We start from the raw sequence: 20181 nt of genomic DNA, 5'->3' as shown, positions 1-20181 counted from the left end.
AGAGAGAAAGGGCAGACAGTGGATGGAAGCGATAGAAAGGGCAGACAGTGAATGGAAGGGGGAGAGAGAGAGGGCAGACAGGGGCAGATGGTGGATGGAAGGGGCAGAGATAGAGGGCAGATGTAGATGGAAGGAGCAGGGAGAGAGGGCAGACATTGGATGAAGGGGACAGCAGAGAGGGCAGACACTGGATGGCAGAGAGAGAACAAAGACAGATACTGGATGGAAGGAAGGAAGACAGTGAAAAGAAGATGAGGAAAGCAGAAACCAGAGACAACAAACTGTAAATAAAATATTTACTTTTATTTTTTTGCTTTAGGATATAGTAGTATTGTAGCTGTGTTAATAAATGTTTATAATAGGTAATCTTTTTATTGGACTAATTTTAATACATTTTGACTAACTTTCGGAGAACAAAACCCCCTTCCTCAGGTCAGGATAGGATACTGTAACAGCACTATACTGTATTGACCTGAGGAAGGATGTTTTGGCCTCTGAAAGCTAAATGTATTAGTCCAATAAAATGGTATTATTTTATTTTCTATATTTGTTTTATTTCTATTTGTTAATTTGTAAAGTGGTGATTGGTTCTTGTTAGTTTTTTTCAAATTTACATCTGCAGTCTTTATATTTTGCACAGTACTAGGGGACATTTTCTGTTTCTGTGGTGTTGCATTGTATGCAGAGTCTGGCATCTTGGGGGGGTTCAGTTTAATTTTTGTCTAAATAGCGTTTGGAATATGTCCACTTTGAGAATTTACATCTGCTATCTTATTTTGCAATGTATAGCAATTTGTTTCTAAGAATATTGCTGACAATTCCTTTCAGTGTGGCAAGTGGTGAGCGATCATTTTCACCGGGGGGGGGGGGGGCCGTGATCATTTTCACGGGGGGGGGGTAGGGGCGCCAACTGATAGTCTGCAGGGGTGCGCCAGAGACCCTAGGCACGGCCCTGCTGCCATCTACTATGTTAGGGCCATGCTCCTAAGTCAGGCTGTTAAATTTGTGCCTTATTTTCAGTCATACTTAGGAGTATAACTTTTCAGCTAAAAATTCATCTTAATTAGTGAGCTTGAAAGTTATGCCTACCATTTGTTTGCCTAGATCAGTGGTTCTCAACCAGTGTGTCAGGACACATTGGTGTGTCCCCAAGAGGTGGGAGAAGTGTCACAAAAAAAAATTTGGTATAGAAAGCAAGCTTGTGTTTCCTTTACAACCGTCAGTGCCTGCAAGCTGGGAAGACAAGCAATCTTGAGAGTTAGGTTCTCAAAATCCGTTACTGGTCCCTATTTCTGCTTCTTCATTACCTTCCAATAATAATGTTGCAGGTCTGCTATCTATAGATTCTGTTTGCTATATAGTTTGAGTAGCATATTTGCAGATTTTTATGATGTTTCACAGTATCTGGCAGTGGAGGGATTTTGTGTTGCTGTTACTGAGGGAAAGGATATCCATGCATTCTATCACAATTGTACCAAGGATAGATTGGAGAAAAGAAAAATAGGCAAAAGGAAAAATGGGAGGGGGAGAGCAAGGCAATCGAAATATCCAGAGATGGGCATAACTCTCAGTAAGAGCATAAATCCTTTGAATATTGAGCTCATAATTGGTACTTTATGCTGGGTTTTCTGCATTTATTTGAGTTCAACTTTGTTTATTCAACCAGTTTTTCTCTCTGTTTTAAGAGGCATAATACAAAACTTGTAAGTTGACGAAAGTGTTGTAAGTTACTTCAGTAAAAAGGTATCAGTATATTTGCTTTGTATTTATTAACCTGTATGTCTGTGCATTCAGATTCAGTACTGTATCAGCACTGTCACTAAATCCACCTCAGCCTTTTTCTAAATGCTTCATATTGTATGAAATTCCACTTCACAGCACACAAATGCCAGTATCTTGCCATGCTAATATAGGCTGCAAGTTAAAAAATATTTGTTCAATCTATGTTTGTATTAATGGCAGTACAGTGTAAAAGGTCAGAGAAGTTCCTGTTTGGTTGTTACCTTTATAGGAGAGTCAGAGCCTAGGCACATTCCCCTTGGAAGATGTGCTAATCTAAATGAGACTCCAAAGCAGCCACCAGTATCCCCTAGGCTTGGGGCACGTTAGCAGTGCCTTGTCTTTTCCAAGAATGTCTAGTTACACCTCTGCTGTGGGATGCTATGGCCTGCTAACTTCTGGCGCCTATTTTACAAAAGTCTGCTCCCCCAGACATCAAAACCTAGCTACGCCTCTGGGGTAAGTGTGTCTTGAAAAGCTAAGTAAAATTCCAGTGTTAGGCCATCTGGTCCTGGGGCCTTTTTTTGCCATAGATTTTATGACCATAACTACATCTTGTTCAGTTATGGTAACCATCAGTACTGAATTATCATTATCATCAAGAGTATTATGATCCAAGTCCTGTAAAAATGTCAGATCATTATCATCTAGATTAGATTCTGACATATAATGAGGCATAAAAGTGTTGAAAAGTCTTTAATATGTTTTGTTGATCTGTGATTAGAATATTATTATCATCTTTAATAGCTGAAATATCATTCTTTTCAGCTCTTGATTTTAGATAACTAGCTAACAAATGGCCATTCTTGGCATAATATTGGGCTGATTTCATGAATATCTCATTATTAGCCTTAGCAGCTAGAATTAAGTTATATTTATATCTTGCCATTCGTAATTTTTCCAAAGTATCTAGATCAGAAGGGGTGTACTGATGTTTTTTTTTTTTTTCTAAACATGATATAGCTTTTTCCAAATCACTAATTTCTTGTGATTGTTTCTTTTTTTGTTTGGCTGAATAATGTATGATTGAGCCCCGTATATAAGCTTTCAATGCATCCCATCTAGTTATCCAACTAGTATCTTCCAAAGTGTTAAATTGAAAATATTCAGTAATGTCTCTGTTTCTTCTATAAATTCAGGGTGTGCAAGTAAGCCAGCATTACAGCGCCAAGATTTTGCACGTGCCTTAGAAGAAAGATCAATGAGCTGTAAAGAAATATGCGCATGATGAGATAAATTTATAGGGTCTATATTAGTATCTGAAACTTTACTTAACAATACCTCAGAAACCAAGAAATAATCAATGTGAGAGTATCAATTATGTAGTGAAAAATAAAATGTGTAATCACGATCTTTTTCATGCAGTAGGCGCCAAACATCACATAGTTTAAGCTGTTGCATCTTTTCTGTCAAAATGAACCAAGCTTTGGTTTTCTTGTATGGAAACAGGGATTTCCTGCCCATTTCAGGATTCAGGATGAGATTAAAATCACCACCTATTATGTAAGATTTATCTCCTGCAGTGGAAATGATATCAGCAATAGTATGGAAGAATTCAGGGCAATCAGTGTTTGGTGCATATAAATTCAATAACATTAAGAGTTCATCATTCACTGTTAGATGGACCTTGACCCATCTACCAACTGAATCACTATCAAAGGATATTAATTTTATATTATCTTTTTTCCTTATGAGTATGGCCACACCATTTTTTTCCATCGGCAGCAGAGAAAACAGGGGTTAGAGACCATGAGGTTTTAAGTTTAAGTGACTCACGCTCAGATAAATGTGTTTCTTGAAAAAAGATAATATCGGGTGCATATCTATTTAAAGAGTTTAAAATTTTTTTACGCTTGATTGGGTTGTTGAATCCCTTCACATTAAGGGATAGAATGTTAAGTGTCATTTAACACCTGGGATGTGCATTGGTAAATACAGTAGTAAGCATACACTCCTAAGTAAAGGGATGAAATTATACATATAAAGTATCATATTTTTAAAACCGAGTACATTAACATAAAACATAACTGTGTATGATAAACACAATGCAGCTTATTTTCGAAAGAGAAGGGCGGCCATCTTCCGACACAAATCGGGAGATGGCCACCCAACTCCTAAAGCCGGCGAAATCGGTATAATCGAAAGCCAATTTTGGCCGGCCTCAACTGCTTTCCATCTCAGAGCCGTCCAAATTTCAAGGGGGCGTGTCGGCAGTGTACAGAATGCGGGACGTGGGCGTGCTTACGAGATGGCCGGCTTCAGCTGATAATGGAAAAAAGAAGGCCAGCTCTGATGAGAATTTGGTCCGCTTTACTGTCCTTCTTTGTTAATTGTACAGCGCTGCGCAACCCTGGTAGCGCTTTAGAAATGTTAAATAGTACTAGTAGTATTTGGTCCCTTTTTTTTTTAGGTCCAAGTCCCAAAAAAGTGCCCGAACTGCCCAGATGACCACTGGAGGGAATCGGGGATGACCTCCCCTGACTCCCCCAGTGGTCACTAACCCCCTCCCACCCTAACTTAAAAAACTTTTTTTTGCCAGCCTCTGTGCCACCCTCAAATGTCATACTCCGGTCCATCGCAGCAGTATGCAGGTCCCTGGAGCAGTTTTAGTGGCTGCAGTGGACTTCAGGCAGGTGGACCCAGGCCCATCCCCCCCTACCTGTTACACTAGTGGTGGAAAATGGGAGCCCTTCAAAATCCACCCGAAACCCACTGTACCCACATCTAGGTACCCCGCTTCACCCCTTACGACTATGGTAGTGGTGGATAGTTGTGGGGAGTGGGTTTTGGGGGGCTCAGCACCCAAGGAAAGGGAGCTATGGACTTGGGAACAATTTAGAAAGTCCACTGCAGTGCCCCCTAGTGTGCCCGGTTGGTGTCCTGGCATGTCAGGGGGACCAATGCACTACGAATCCTGGCCCCTCCCACGACCAAATACCTTGAATTTCACCGTTTTTGAGATGGCCAGCCTCGGTTTCTATTATCGGCGAAAACCGAAGTTGCCCATTTCTAAGTCCAGCGATCTCAACATTTAGGTCGACGATCTCTAATGTCGACCTAAATGTTGAGATTTGGCCGGCCCCAACCGTATTATCGAAACGAAAGATGGCTGGCCATCTTGTTCGATAATACGGTTTTCTCCGACCCTTCGTGGCGCCGTCCTTGAAGATGGCCGCCCTTAGAGATGGCCGGCCCCGTTCGAAAATGCCCCTCAATATGTCCGAACCGTGGGATATGGATACCCAGATGGCCAGCATTCCTTCACTGACTCCGAGGATTACAGGAAGCCAAAAATGGCGTTAGGATTATCATTACTAATATAATAAGAATCTAGTACTTATATTAAGTCATATACAATTTAAAGAAAAACACATTAGTCAAACTAAGACAGCCCTTGTAAAAAGTAAGAGCAAGATGGAGAAGATAATAAGGAAGAAAAATAAACCTGAGTAGTTGTTAAGGAGGCTCACATAAATGTACAGTATAGCCCTAGGAACTACTGAAGTGTAATAAAGAACAGCCATAATTAAAGTTTAAGCTCAACTTGCATCTATTTTACTTGGAGCTATTTCATCCAGATATGAAGCCAGGGCGTCAGCTGAAGTAAAATCTTTGGTAACATTGTTATAGGTTACCCTCAGCTTGGCAGGGTATAACATGCCATATCTTGCATTCATCTCTTTCAGTTTTGGCTGGTAAGCCAATAACTGTTTCAGTGCCTGAACCGTTGCCTTGCATAAATCCGGAAAGAATTGTAGTTCTTGGCCTTCATATTTTACTGGGGCTCGAACACAGGCACAATGTAAAATTTCCGAAGCTTGAGGGTGACACAGTACATGCATGATGATAGGCCGCGGATATATGTCCTTAGGGCCTCGCTGCGATGGCAATCTGTGAGCACATTCCAGCTCAAAATCCTTGGCGAATTGGAGACCCAAAATATTTGGTATAAACTTTTCTAGAAATTGTACAGGATTGGATCCCTCCAAGTTTTCAGGTAATCCAAGGAGATTTGAGCGTAAATCTAGGCAAGCTATATAGAATCCAGGGGTAAATGCTGAAATTAATGAGCTAGAAAAATATTAGCCTGCTAGAAAGGCAGCACCAGTCTAATCCCTCTAACATGGATGTTTACTGTAAATTAAAGAAAGCACGAATATCTCTAAACAGTGCCCTTGGCCGACAGACCAGTAAAGAAATATTCATGCAATCAGTTCAATACTACAGTGAAAGAAATAAAGCAACCCATCTTCTGGCGTGCTATTTAAAAGCCAGAACTGAAAGGAATGACTTAGTGGCAATAATGGATGATAATTTTTAAAAAATACTATCCTCCAAAACTGACATAGCAAATAGATATTAGAGAGTTCTACTCCACGTTATACAAATCGGAAATAGACCCCGCTAAAAGCAGATTTATCTTTTTGGGAGAGCTTAGAACACCCCCACCTTATCCCAGGAAGATAATAAGAATATGTCAAAACCTATTACAGAGGCAGGTATTATCTCAACCTTGAAAGACATGGCAAGAAATTAAGCTCCTGGCCCAGATATTAGAATTCTACCAGGAATTTCAGTCACTACTAGCCTCTCTGATGTGCTCCTTTTTTTACTTACCTTATTCAGTCTGGAGATGTCAGAAGCTCTTTCACTGAGGTGACCATTATTATTTTATTGAAGCCCATCAAGGACCTATTGTCAGTCCAAAACTATCATCCCTTATCCTTAAGAAATCTTGATGCTAAAAATTTTGCTAAAATTTTAGTTGACCATTTACAATTAATCATGCCTAAAATAATTTCCGCAAATCACACAGATGCTTCTCAGATAACACTCGATTATTTACTAATGTATTAATGCAAGCTAACTCCTTTAGCAATTCTTATGTTGCTCTGGGACTATATGCAGAGAAAGCCTTTGATCATGTTGAATGGTCCTTCCTTTCCATATACTGAGATGGTTTGGTTTCTTATCTGACATCAATCACATGATCAAAGTTCTGTACTCTGCACCTATGACTAAGTAACAAATCAACGGAATACTGTCTTCCCCTTTCCAACCCACAAGATTCAACTTCATCCTTGAACCTCTCTTGATTTCTATCTGAACTTTCCCTGTAATTCATGGAGTGGAAATGGGCACAGTTATTGCTGAGATCTCCGCTTATAAAGATGATGTGTTAATTTATACCATCCATTCCAGCTATATTAGAGCTCATTGCTAAATACTCAGCTGTATCTGGTTATAAGATGAATGTCTCCAAATCAGAACTGCTGCCATTAAACAATCATACTCGTAAACATACAGGTGAGCAACACCAATTTAAATGAACTCCCAATGCAATAAAATACCTGGGTATATTATTTGCTTCAACCATTGAGGATACTGATAAACTGAATGCTGATCGATTACTCCAGATAACCTCTGAGCTACTATCTAAATGGTCCACTCTCTGCCTATTTTGATGAGGAAGGGTAGACACAATAAAAATGATCATCGTTCCAAAAATTAATTACACACTTAGCATGATCCCAATATTATTCAGCCCTAATATTTCAAAAACTCTTATCAAATTCTTGTGGGTAAACAAACCTCCTTGTATTGCCACCAAACACTTAAAATGTGCTAAATTACATAGGGGAGTAAATTTTCCAAGTTTCCATGACTATAGCCTAGCGTTCTTATTAAAGCAGACTTCTAATTGGATAACTTCACAGGATGTAACTAGTGCTCCTTTATGGATGCAATTTAAAGTAATAGATGGGATTCCATTCCACTCTCAAGCCTGCCTTGGGTCCTTACCTCCACCCCAACAGCAAAACCCATTGTTATCCTCTGCCGAAGCAGCCTTTAAGTCTGTGGAAAACTTTGTTGAGTGACTATCCAGCTCATTTTCGAAAGAGATCGCCGGCCATCTTCCTACACAAATCGGGAGATGGCCGGCCATCTCCTGAAACCAGCCAAATCAGCATAATCGAAAGCTGATTTTGGTCGGTTTCAACTGCAGTCCGTCATGGAGCCGGTGAAAGTCAAAGGGGGCGTGTCAGCGGTGTACCGAAGGCAGGACATGGGCGGGCATGGGTGTGGTTAACAGATGGCTGGCTTCAGCCCATAATGGAAAAAATAAAGCCGGCCGTAATGAGCATTTGGCCGACGTTACTTGGTCCAATGTTTTTCATGACCAAGCCTAGAAAAGGTGACCCAACTCACCAGATGACCACCAGAGGGAATCGATAATGACTTCCCCGTACTCCCCCAGTGGTCACCAACCCTCTCCCACCCTAAAAAAAAAATTTTTGAAACAATTTTTGCCAGCCTATATGCCAGCCTCAAATGTCAGACCCAGCTCCCTGACAGCAGTATGCAGGTCCCTGGAACAGTTTTTGGTGGGTGCAGTGGACTTCAGGCCCACCCCCCCCCCCACCTGTTACACTTGTGGTGGTAAATGGGAGTCCTCCAAAACCCACCTGAAACCCACTGTACCCACATGTAGGTGCCCCCTTTCACCCATAAGGGCTATGGTAGTGGTGTAGAGTTGTGGGGAGTGGGTTTTGGGGGGAGGGGATTTGGGGGGCTCAGCACCCAAGCAAAGGGAGCTATGTACCTGGAAGCAATTATTGAAGTCCACTGCAGTGCCCCCTAGGGTGCCCGGTTGGTGTCCTGGCATGTGAGGGGTACCAGTGCACTATGAATCCTGGCCCCTCCCACGACCAAATGCCTTGGATTTGGCCGGATTTGAGATGGCCGGCTTCGGTTTCCATTATGGGCAAAAATCGAGGCCAGCCATCTCAAACTCGGCCATCTCTGACATGTGGCAGGTTCCAACCATATTAGTGGGAAAAAAGATGGCCGGCCATCTTTTTTGAAAATACAGTTGGCTCCGCCCCTTTGCGGTGCCGTCCTCAGAGATGGCCGGCCATGGAGATGGCCGGTGCCATTCGATTAAGCCCTTCCACACTATATAACTTCTCATATATCACTATGGCACAACCCTATTTTAAAATAATAATCAGGCATATTGGCCTGTGTAGATTAAAGCTGGCATATACTATTTAATATCAATTATTTGAGCACAACACATGGTTGCCTTTTAATGTTTTCCAATGTAAGTTTATTTACCATCACACCTACATTTCTAATCGCTCCAATTTACTCATTGTATATCTGCTAAACTAGACATTAACACTTTAACCAATGCTAAACCCAGTAGCTGGTTTTATGCTCACAACTATGCAAAGGTGCCGGAAAAGCTTCCAAGTGGTATAAAGTGTTACAGCAATGGAAATTCTGCTCATCTTCTGCTCTTGAGGTCATATGGGGAAAAGATTTACACACGTCACTCTCACTTTTCATACTGCATAGAGTCTTATGGACGCCAAATAACATATCCAAGCTCTCCAAGAACATGGATAATAAATGTTGGACATGCCAATCTAATATTAGAACTCTGGATCATCTTATATTCAGCTGTTCTTTCCCGCAATCTTACTAGAAGTCAGTGTGGACATCTATTGACCATAACCGAACCTTTATCTTTAAAGATCCTCATCCTTGGAGGTATCGGTTTATCTAGTATGCTTGATGACTATAAAGCCAAATTGTTGTGCATCCTTTTACACATAGCTATTAAGATATGCCAGTGCTGGAAAGACCTCTCTGAACTTTCTTATGATATGTGGTGGACAATGTCTGTTTAGCCGTAAAATATGAGAAAAAAACAGCTTTCATCCTTTTGCAAAGTATGGGCCACATTACTTGATTATGCTATCTCTCTATAACCTGTAATCTATTTCCCTGTTGTTGTTGTTGTTTCTTTTACTTCTTATGTAGATTTCCTACATTGCATAACTTGAATAAAACTTTTGAACAAAAGCAAAACAAAAACTTGGTAGGAACCTATTCTATAAAGAAGCACCTGCTTTCCTATATAGAAGACCAGCCTAACAGTGAAAACATGAGCCCATAATTCAGGTGCAAGCAATTATGTCATAAAGTAGGTGCAATTGCACCTTTAAATGTGGAAAATATGCTCATAATTTATAATGTTCTATAAGATATGTGTGTGACTGTGCTCCTGGCCAGACTACACCCATGCATACACCCACCTTACAATTACGTACTATTAAGGTAGAATAGTTTGTAAACAGTTTAGGCAGCACATTTGCACCTCCATGCCGATATTTTATAACTTATGTGTGTATGTTGCATATAAGGGGTAGGTGCTTATCCATCGCCGGCCATCTTCCGACACAAATCGGGAGATGGCCGGCCATCTTTCAAGCCCAGCCAAATTGGCATAATCGAAAGCGGATTTTGGCCGATTTCAAATGCAGTCCGTCGCGGAAATGGCAAATGTCAAAGGGGATGTGTCGGCGGCGTGCCGAAGGCGGGGCATGGGCGTGGTTAACAGATGGCCAGCTTCAGCCCATAATGGAAAAAAGAAAAACGGCCTTAACGAGTATTTGCCCAGCGTGACTTGGTCCTTTTATTTTTTGGACCAAGTGTCAAAAAGGTGCCCCAACTGACTAGATGACCACCGGAGGGAATGGGGGATGACCTCCCCATACTCCCCCAGTGGTCACCAACCCCCTCCCACACTGAAAATAAAAATTAAAAACATTTTTTACCAGCCTGTATGCCAGCCTCAAATGTCAGACCCAGATCCCTGACAGCAGTATGCAGGTCCCTGGAACAGTTTTAGTGGGTGCAGTGGACTTCAAGCAGATATACCCAGGCCCATCCCCCCCCCCACCACCTTACACTTGTGGTGATAAATGTGAGCCCTCCAAAACCCACCCAAAACCAATTTCAGAAGTCCACTGCAGTGCCCCCTAGGGCGCCCGGTTGGTGTCCTGGCATGTGAGGGGGGCCAGTGCACTACGAATTCTGGCCCCTCCCACGACCAAATGCCTTGGATTTGGCCGGGTTTGAGATGGCTGCTTTCAGTTTCCATTATCACCGAAAACCGATGCCGGTCATCTCAAACCTGGCCAAATCCTAGGCATTTGGCCGGCCTCCACCGTATTATCGAAACAAAAGATGGCTGCCCATCTTTTTTGATAATACGGTCGAGACCGCCTCTTTGCGGCGCCGGCAAAATAGATGGCCGCCCATATAGATGGCCAGCGCCATTTGATTATGCCCCTCCACGTTACATAGAGGGGCATTTTCGAACGGGGATGGCCATCTCTAAGGGCACCCATCTCTGAGGATGTCCCCGCGAAGAGGCGGGGCATCCCGTATTATTGAAACAAGATGGGCGTCCATCTTTTGTTTCGATAATACGGTCGGGGATGCCCAAATCATGAAATTTAGGTCGACCTTAGAGATGGTCATCCTTAGGTCATTTTTGAGATGGTCGTCCTTGGTTTTCGGCGATAATGGAAACCTAGGACGACCATCTCAAAAACGACCAAATCCAAGCCATTTGGTCGTGCGAGGAGCCAGCATTCCTTATGCACTAGTCCCCCTGACATGCCAGGGCACCAACCGGGCACCCTAGGGGGCACTGCAGTGGAGTTCAAACATTGCTCCCAGGTGCATAGCTCCCTTACCTAACTACTACTACTACTACTTAGCATTTTTATAGCGCTGCCAGGGTTACGCAGCGCTGTACAAGTTTAAACACGGGGAGGGACAGTCCCTGCTCAAGAGAGCTTACAATCTAACGGTAACATACTACGTAGTCAGTGTAGGTAACAGGAATGGGGAAGGTAGTTAGGCGCCAAAAGCAAGGGAGAAGAGATGGGTCTTGAGTAAGGACTTGAAGATGGGCAGGGAGGGCGCATGGCGTATGGGCTCAGGAAGTCTGTTCCAGGCATAAGGTGCTGCGAGGCAGAAGGGGCGGAGTCTGGAGTTAGCGGTGGTGGAGAAGGGTACAGATAGGAGTGATTTGTCCTGAGAGCGGAGGTTACGGGTGGGAACATACGGGGAGAGGAGGGTAGAGAGGTAATGGGGGGCAGCAGATTGAGTGCACTTGAAGGTCAATAGGAGAAGCTTGAACTGTATACAGTAGTGGATTGGGAGCCAGTGAAGCGACTTGAGGAGAGGGGTGATATGAGAGTATCGGTTCACGCGGTAGATAAGATGTGCTGAGCCCCCAACCCCCCCCCCCCCCCACTCCCCACAAATGTACACCACTACCATAGCCCTTAGGGATGAAGGGGGGCACCTACATGTGGGTACAGTGGGTTTGTGGTGGGTTTTGGAGGGCTCACATTTACCAGCACAAGTGTAACAGGTGGGGGGGGGGGGGGGGATAGGCCTGGGTCCGCCTGCCTGAAGTACACTGCACCCACTACAACTGCTCCAGGTACCTGTATACTGCTGTAATGGACCTGAGTATGGCATTTGAGGCTGGCATAGAGGCTGGGAAAAAAGTATTTTTAAAGTTTTTTTATGGTGGGAGGGGGTTAGTGACCACTGGGGCAGTAAGGGGAGGTCATCCCTGATTCCCTCGGGTGGTCATCTGGTCAGTTCAGGCACCCTTTTGATGCTTGGTCCTGAAAAAAAATGGACAAAGTAAAGTCAACCAAATGCTCGTCAGGGACGCCCTTCACCACGCCCCTGTCTTGCCTTCGGTACACTGCCGACACGCCCCCATGAACTTTGGTCGTCCCCGCGATGGAAAGCAGTTGAGGGCGCTCAAAATCGGCTTTTGATTATGCCGATTTGGACAACCTCGCGAGAAAGACGCCCATCTCCCGATTTGTGTCGAAAGATGGGCATCCTTCTCTTTCGAAAATATGCGTGATAATTACCTAGAGCAATTCTAAATCTGTGCACCTGTAACAGGTGTCTGTTCTATTCAGGAAAGTTGCTGCCTACTTTTCTTTACAGAATACTAATGTTACAGGTCAAATGTGCAGGTAATAGGCCACTCCTGCACTGCTTTACCTGTGTAAATGCCTTTAGAAACCGATAGGATTTGAGCCAATAATCAAAGCAAAAGCCAAGACAGACTTTGATTATTCCCTTGGAAAAATTACACCTTCTTCTTTCTGAAAATAACTTTTCCTCCAGAAATTACCTGCATGTCTACAATCTCTTCTCACTGTTCCTAAGTTACATTTATGGAGATATTCTGAAAATGGCAGGCAAAGTTGTGTGCAGCCTGAGTTGCATGGGCAATTAAATTGGTTAATGAGCCAATAACTGCCAATTATTGGGTGCTAACAGTCAATTATGGGTGTTAATTCACATTTTAGATTTGTACGTGCATTTCGCTAAGTGCTACTCTATAAAGATCTGTGCACAAATCTTATGGTGTGCAACTCAGAAGGGCTATGGCCATGAGATGGGTACAGGTGGGTCAGAAGCATAAAAATGCGAACTATTGCAGAATTCCTGGGATTTGCACCCAACTTGGGTGCCGGAATTTACACCAGGTTTCAGCAGGGGCAACTTTGGTGGTCAAAGTAAGGTACGAGATCCGCAATTAAGCATTATTCTATAAGGGGAGCACATCCTTTATAAAGTAGCACTCGGTGATGATTTTTCTCTACACCCAAATTTGGCTTCCATTTACTGAATCCACCCCTTAGTGTGTATTAATATATGCAGAGACAGACTGAGCAGTAATCAAACTCTGACGCCTGTGGGGGTAATTTTATACATTTCCGTAGGTAAAACTTGCATAAATTGGAAATAGTGCTATGGACATTTTTAGAAACCCAGAACTCTAACTTTTATTCCTTTGTATTTTTATGTAGAGTCTCTTCATACTGAACTAGGTAAGTTTCTCTTCTCAAGTACGTCACACTGCTGCTTAAAGATTTTCTGAACTCTGACGGTTGTGTTTCTCTGTTTGATTTCAGAGTTTAGAAGATGCTGTAGCTATGCAGGTAACTCAGTCTGACAATCTCACCTACACAATATGAATTTCCTCTTCTATGTAGCTGTTGTCAGTTTGCTGCCACAATACAGCCTTGTACATAAGAACATAAGCTCTGCCATACTGGGACAGACCAAGGGTCCATCAAGTCCAGCATCCTGTTTCCAACAGTGGCCAATCCAGGTCACAGGAACCTGGGAAGATACTAAAACAGCAAGACAGGTTTTATGCTGCTTATCCTAGAAATAAACGATTATGCCTGCGCTCCGTCGAGCATCAAAAATATAACAAAATGTTTAAACATACATGAATACAAGTGTATTATTGCTTCTTCAGCTTGTTGAGAGTGGAGTAGTCTCATATATGACACACGAAAAAAATTGTTTGATTTTTCACCCAATGACTGGGTGTATTATCGGTGTGTATTGTCTAATCATTGACTTAACCTCCACCAACCTTTGCTAATCTTATGTATAAAGATACATTTCTATTTTTCTATATGCTATCATCTAATTTTATGCAGCACTTAGCTTGAACAGATTGAACAATTTTTTTCGTGTGTCATATATGAGACTACTCCACTCTCAACAAGCTGAAGAAGCAATAATACACTTGTATTCATGTATGTTTAAACATTTTGTTATATCCTAGAAATAAGCAGTGGATTTCCCTAGTCCATCGTAATAATGATTTATGGACTTTTCTTTTAGAAAATTATCCAAACCTTTTTAAACCCTGTTAAGCTAACTGCTTTTTCCACAATCTCTGGCAACTAATTCCAGAGTTTAATTAATTTATTATTACATATGTACCCCCACGCTTTCCCACTAAAGCAGGTTCAATGCGGCTTACATAGTAATAGGGGTTACATAGTATTGAAAGAGAAGATATAAGTTAAGTATAGCCTAATAGTAAGAGAGAGAGGTAGATAGAGAAAGGTAAGGGTGAGGGGAGTAGGAGAGGTATAAGCAGGGGGTAGGTGGGCACAGTAGGCGGGGTAATGGAGGTGAGGGGGATGAGCAAGGGGTAGTTGAGCATGGGAGGAAGGGTAGTGGAGGCGGGAGGGGGAAGAGACACGGGATAGGCATAGGGAAAATTTGGTGGTAGATGTAGTCTGTATCGTTGTCGTTGTCTCTTGGATATGTGTTGGGAAGATGGATTCATAAGATTAGTTTGGTTCATTTGGGTAGGCTTGCTTGAACAGATGGGCCTTTAGAGATTTCCGGAAGGGTAGATAGTCATTGATCGAATAGGTCTGGGGAGAGCATTCCAGAGTTTATTTATTTATTTATTACATTTGTATCCCACATTATCCCACCTATTTGCAGGCTCAATGTGGCTTACAGAGACTAGCTATGGCTTAGCTATTCCAGGTTAACAAATATAACTAACCCCCTCCCACCAAAAGAAACCCACTTTACAAACTTTTTTTGCCAGCCTTAAATTCCGTACCCACCTCAATGACAGTAGAATGTGTTCTATCCTCCGACAGCCTTTCCCTGGTTCTGATGTGGGCAGTGGCGTTCCTGCCTTGGATGGCCCCCCGCCCCCCCCCCCCGCTAGATGACACCCCCCCGGGTGCACGCCGCTGGGGGGGGTGCCGCGGCGCGCGCTTGCTCCTCCGAATTCGCTAAACTTCGTTTGTTCGCTGCAGCTCCCTCTGCCCCAGAACAGGAAGTACGTGTTCCGGGGCAGAGGGAGCTGCAGCGAACGAACAAAGTTTAGCGAATTCGGAGGAGCAGGCGTGCGCCGCGGCACCCCCCAGCGGCGTGCACCCGGGGCGGACCGCCCCCACTGCCCCCCCCCCTTGGTACGCCAGGGAGCTGAGGGAAGACAGGAGATGATGAACGACCTGGGAAGCGGGGGATCGGGGAGGCTGGAAGAAGGCAGGAAATGTCTGGCGTTGAGTGGTGGGAGGGGCTAGATGGGAGATGGTTAACCTGGGCTGCTGGGGGGAGGCTGGAAGGAGATGGTTAACATGGGTGGATAGAGGGGAGGGCAGGGGGGAGAGGAAGGTTGCTGGACATGGGTGGATGGAGGGGAGGGCAGGGGGGAGGAGAGTTGCTGGGCATGGGTGGATGGAGAGGAGGGTAGGGGAGAAAGAGGAGAGTTGCTGACATGGGTGGATGGAGGGGAGGGCAGGGGGTAGAGGAGGGTTGCTGGATATGGATGGAGGAGAGGGAAGGGAGAGAGAATAAATGCTGGACATGGATGGAGAGAAGGGAAGAGTGAGGAAGGAGATGAGATGAGGGAGAAGGAAGAGAAAAAAACTGCACATGGTTGAAGAAAATAGACAGAAGCTGGATCCACTGGACAGTCAAATCTGCGGAGGACCCAGCTTTTACTTATGGATGTAGGGCAAGAAATGAAGAAGAAAGGCGGAAAGTAAAGAAATAAATGGAAAGGAAGCCCTGGAAACGGAGTTAAGAGGACAGATAGCAGCAGAATCGGATACTGGGCCAGCATGATAAGAAAAACAAAGTCACCAGACAACAAAGGTAGAAAAGATCATTTTGTTTTCATTATAGTGTTTGGAATATGTCCACTTTGAGAATCAGGTGCTCAACATTAAAAGTTTATATTTATTTACTTATCTATGACATTTTATCCCACATTAAACATGAATTAGACTGGAACCTGGGATCATTTAATTTTTTTATCCTGGAGTAATGCATTGCCCCCCCCCCCCCCCACCCCAGTCTCTCTCCTCGGCTATTGCCAGCTCTGCAATTTGGGGGGGACGCAGAGGTGGACGAGGGACGCAGAGGTGGACCGGGGAGAGAGAGCCTGTTGTTAAACATTTACCAGCACACCACTGGTGAATGATAACCAATAATGGAGTGTCTCTCATTGAATACATGAACCTACCAATGAGAGCAGAGGTGGGTATGTGAAGAGCCAATGAGAAATCTCTGCACATGTTTATTAACGTTTCTCCTCCCTTCCCTGCAGTGAATGTGACTCTGGATCTTGAAACTGCTCATCCTCATCTCATTCTGTCTGAGGATCTGAAAAGTGTCAGAAATGGAGGCACAACACAGAACCTGCTGGACAATCCCCAGAGATTTGATTTTGTTGTCAGTGTCCTGGGGTGTGAGAGCTTCACCTCAGGGAGACATTATTGGGAGGTGGAGGTGGGAGACAAGACTGCCTGGACATTGGGGGTTTGTAAAGATTCTGTGAACAGGAAGGGGGCTATCGTATATGCACCTAGGAATGGATACTGGACAGTGGCACTGACGGACAGAGGTACATACTGGGTCTACAACTCCCCATGTATCCTGCTGTCCCTGAATGTGAGACCCCGGGCAGTGGGGATTTTCCTGGACTGTGAGGCAGGAAAGGTGTCATTTTACAATGCAGATAATAAATCTTTTCTCTTCACCTTCACTGACACCTTTACTGAGAAACTCCGGCCATATTTCAGTCCTGTCAATACTGGAGCTCTGAAAATCCGCCCAGTGCCAGACTGGGAATTTGAGCCAGACTCAGGGGTCTGATATATAATCTGGGAGTTGATTTTTGAGATCTGGATAAGAAGAATCAGAGAGTGTTACTTGTGAGCTGTGCTGTTCAGGTTCACTATATACAATCTGTGATCTGATTTTCCAAACAGACTAACCTCGTAAAGAAAATGTACTGTTGAAACAATAGGTGGGGAAACAATTAATAATGACAATAAAATAATTTTAGAATACTAAAAAAAATGAATGACATTTCATTAGCAGGTGGAGAGGGGGGATTAGAGCCTGTGAATATGAGGAAGGGGCTCAGTGACACTGTGAGAGACACAGATGTGGGACTAGAGCCTGGACGCTTTGGTTGCTTAATTAATTTATAGTTTTATATAAATAAATAATATATTATGCTAATGATTGATAGATATACCAATTTTGAGGTATGTTATGTTACAGAGGTTTCTCTTATTTTTTTTATCTACTTTTATCTCTCACTATCTAAGAAGTTCATATGTTTAATCTATGATGATGTATAAATAGAATTATTATAATTGCTATAATACATTTGTATTAATTGATTTAAAATTATTTTATCAATTTTTAAAAATATTTTGAATCTGTTTTTATATGTTTTGATTTTAATTTATTCACTATATATATGTTATTTTGTAGACCCCTGATGAAGGCTTTTTAAAGCCGAAACACAGACCGTGTAGGGTCCAAATAAAGTTGTGCTTGGAGCATCTTATCCTGGTGTTTGGACTGATCTCTTGAATTTGGTTTCTTTTCCACTTCCTTTTGTGTTGTGGGAGGTCAGTTTAATGCCTGTGAATGTGAAGAGGGGTCTCTGTAACACAGTGAGAGTGACAGAGATGAATTAGAACCTGTGAATGTGAGGAGGGGTCTCAGTAACACAGTGAGAGTGACAGAGATCAATTAGAGCCTGTGAATGTGAAGAGGTGTTTCAGTAACAGTGAGAGTCATAAAGCTGGGATTAGAACCTGTGAATATGAGGAGAGGGTTTAGTGACACTGTGAGAGGGATAGAGGTAGGACTGGAGCCTGTGAATGTCATGGGGTGTCTCAGTGACTCAGTGAGAGTGGCAGAGTTTGGTTTTATGCCTGTGAATGTGAGGAGTGGTCTCAGTAACACAGTGGGAATTAGATTGTAAGCTCCTTGAGCAGGGACTGTCCTTCCATGTTAAATTGTACAGCGCTGCGTAACCCTGGTAGCGCTTTAGAAATGTCAAGTAGTAGTAGTGAATGTGAGGAGTGGTCTCAGTAACACAGTGAGAATCAGATGTGGGATCAGAGCCTGTGAATGTGAAGAGGGGTCTCAGTAATACAGTGAGAGTAAGAGGTGGGATCAGAGCCTGTGAATGTGAGTAGGGGTCTCAGTAACAGAGTGAGTGTGACAGTTCGGTTTAAAGCCTCTGAATATGAGGAAGGGTCTCAGTGACAGTGTGAGTGGCAGTGGTCGGTTTAATGCCTGTGAATATGAGTAGGGGTCTCACTCGTACAGTGAGAGATGTGGGATCAGAGCCTGTGAATGTGAGGAGGGGTCTCAGTAACAGTGAGTGCGAGGTGGGATTAGAGTCTGAAAAGAAGGCTGGCCAGGAGCATGCCGAGCAGCCGCAGGTAAAGGCTGCTACATGGCAGCTCCCCAGCACGAGCCCCCTCCCCCTTCTGGCTTCCCCCTGATTTGGCGGGACCCTGCCTGCCGCTGGTTGGGGGAGCCGGGGGAGGAGCTTCAGGGTCTCCATGCCCCGCTTAAACGGCTGCCGAGACGGGGCAGGGAGGTTTCTTTGTCAGCAGCGAGTGGCGCAGGATTTTTTTCGGTGCAGGAGTTTGAGTTGCGTGTTGCAGCAGCGAGCGGTGCAGGAGTTGGAGTCACGTGTTGTACGGTAAACTTCTCTTCCCTTGCTTGCAGCAGCCGACAGCGTTACCACATAGAGCGGTTGTGAACGGCCACTTGATCAGCTGATTACACGGCCGGTCTTTCCATTTTGGCCCCCCATTTGGATTTGGCCGACCTTTCCATTTCAGTGCAGTTGTGGCCGGCCATTCGATCAGCTGATCTCATGGCCGCCTTTTAAAATTTGGCCGTTTTCCTGCATAGTCAGCTAATTTTGTCTTTATTTCTTTTGCCGCATGGCGCTCCTTTTGACGGTGTACCCTCGCGGTCCTCGTCTTAGTTGGCCATTTTGTTTTCTTTTAATTTTGCCTCGTTCTGCTCGGTGTACCCTCGATGCCACTTTTTCCAGCTGTCGGTGAAGCGTTACCGCGGATCATGGTTGTGGCCGTCCATTAAATCAGCTGATTTCACGGCCACCTTTATTTTGGCTCCACGCACTGCTGCCTCACGTTCCTGCCAGCGTGCCTCGACGTGGTCGTCTCTCAGCTGTCTTCAAGCCGACCGATGCATATCGCCACGTCTTGAGTTGTTTTCTCCCATAGGCGGCCATTGTGTTTTCCTTATTTGCCTCATGGCACTCAGTTTCTCGGTGTACCTTCGTGATCCACGCGATCCTGCCTCACGCTGCTGCCGCTAACAGCGCGGCCTACACAGTTTACTCTCTTTAGCTGGTTTTTCCACATAGGCGGCCATTTCGCTCTAACAATGCGGCCCACATGGCAAACCGCCGGTCTCGTGGCCCGCCACATCTTTTCGCTGTTCTCTGACATAGTCGGCCAATTTGTTTTTCATTTATTTTCTTGCAGTTTGCGGTGTACCCTCGCGTCCCTCACTTTCTGCCATCTTGTGCCTCCACTTTATGTGCTTTGGCCCCGCTAACACGGTACGTAGACTCTTCGGTAGCTTGCGGCAGCCGACCGTGAAGCGTTATGGCTGAGCGAGGTTGGCCCGCCCCCCCTTTTATTTGGCTGCCTTCCAGGTCGCCTGCGCGCCACTTCCACCCTCCCTGCCCGGGCGTCGGCAGTCCAACCTTGGACAGAGGGTACCAGTGCGGGAACTAAGAGACCGGGGCTGTCAGCCGGGACTCATAGCATGACGCCCTCCGCACCTCGCATCGGAGCTGCCATAGCCAGAGGGCAAAGGGCCATGGACCCCAAGAGGAGACATGTCCAAATGAGGGACTGCGATCTGTGGCAG

At 44.3% G+C, this 20181-nt stretch overlaps 2 protein-coding genes across 3 annotated transcripts in view; both read left to right on the top strand.

Moving 5' to 3' along the window:
- LOC115466342 (butyrophilin subfamily 1 member A1-like) overlaps window positions 1-17436 on the top strand; it is a 162710-nt gene extending 145274 nt beyond the window's left edge. The window contains exons 6-8 of one of the 2 annotated variants that reach the window (XM_030197529.1): window positions 13491-13511; window positions 13596-13622; window positions 16565-17436. In XM_030197529.1, coding sequence (XP_030053389.1) covers window positions 13491-13511; window positions 13596-13622; window positions 16565-17112 — 596 coding nt within the window. In that variant the 3' untranslated portion in view covers window positions 17113-17436. The remainder of the gene's footprint in view (window positions 1-13490; window positions 13512-13595; window positions 13623-16564) is intronic. The other variant, XM_030197530.1, reaches the window with a different exon arrangement.
- Window positions 1-20181, top strand: part of LOC115466338 (butyrophilin subfamily 1 member A1-like) — a 1244786-nt gene that overhangs the window by 937974 nt on the left and 286631 nt on the right. The gene's annotated exons all lie outside the window — the stretch shown is intronic.

Source organism: Microcaecilia unicolor, chromosome 3 (genome assembly GCF_901765095.1).
Source record: "Microcaecilia unicolor chromosome 3, aMicUni1.1, whole genome shotgun sequence".
Classification (NCBI taxonomy): Eukaryota; Metazoa; Chordata; class Amphibia; order Gymnophiona; family Siphonopidae; genus Microcaecilia; species Microcaecilia unicolor.
Note: the sequence above shows the minus strand (reverse complement) of the source record. Positions and strands in the feature narration are given on the sequence as shown.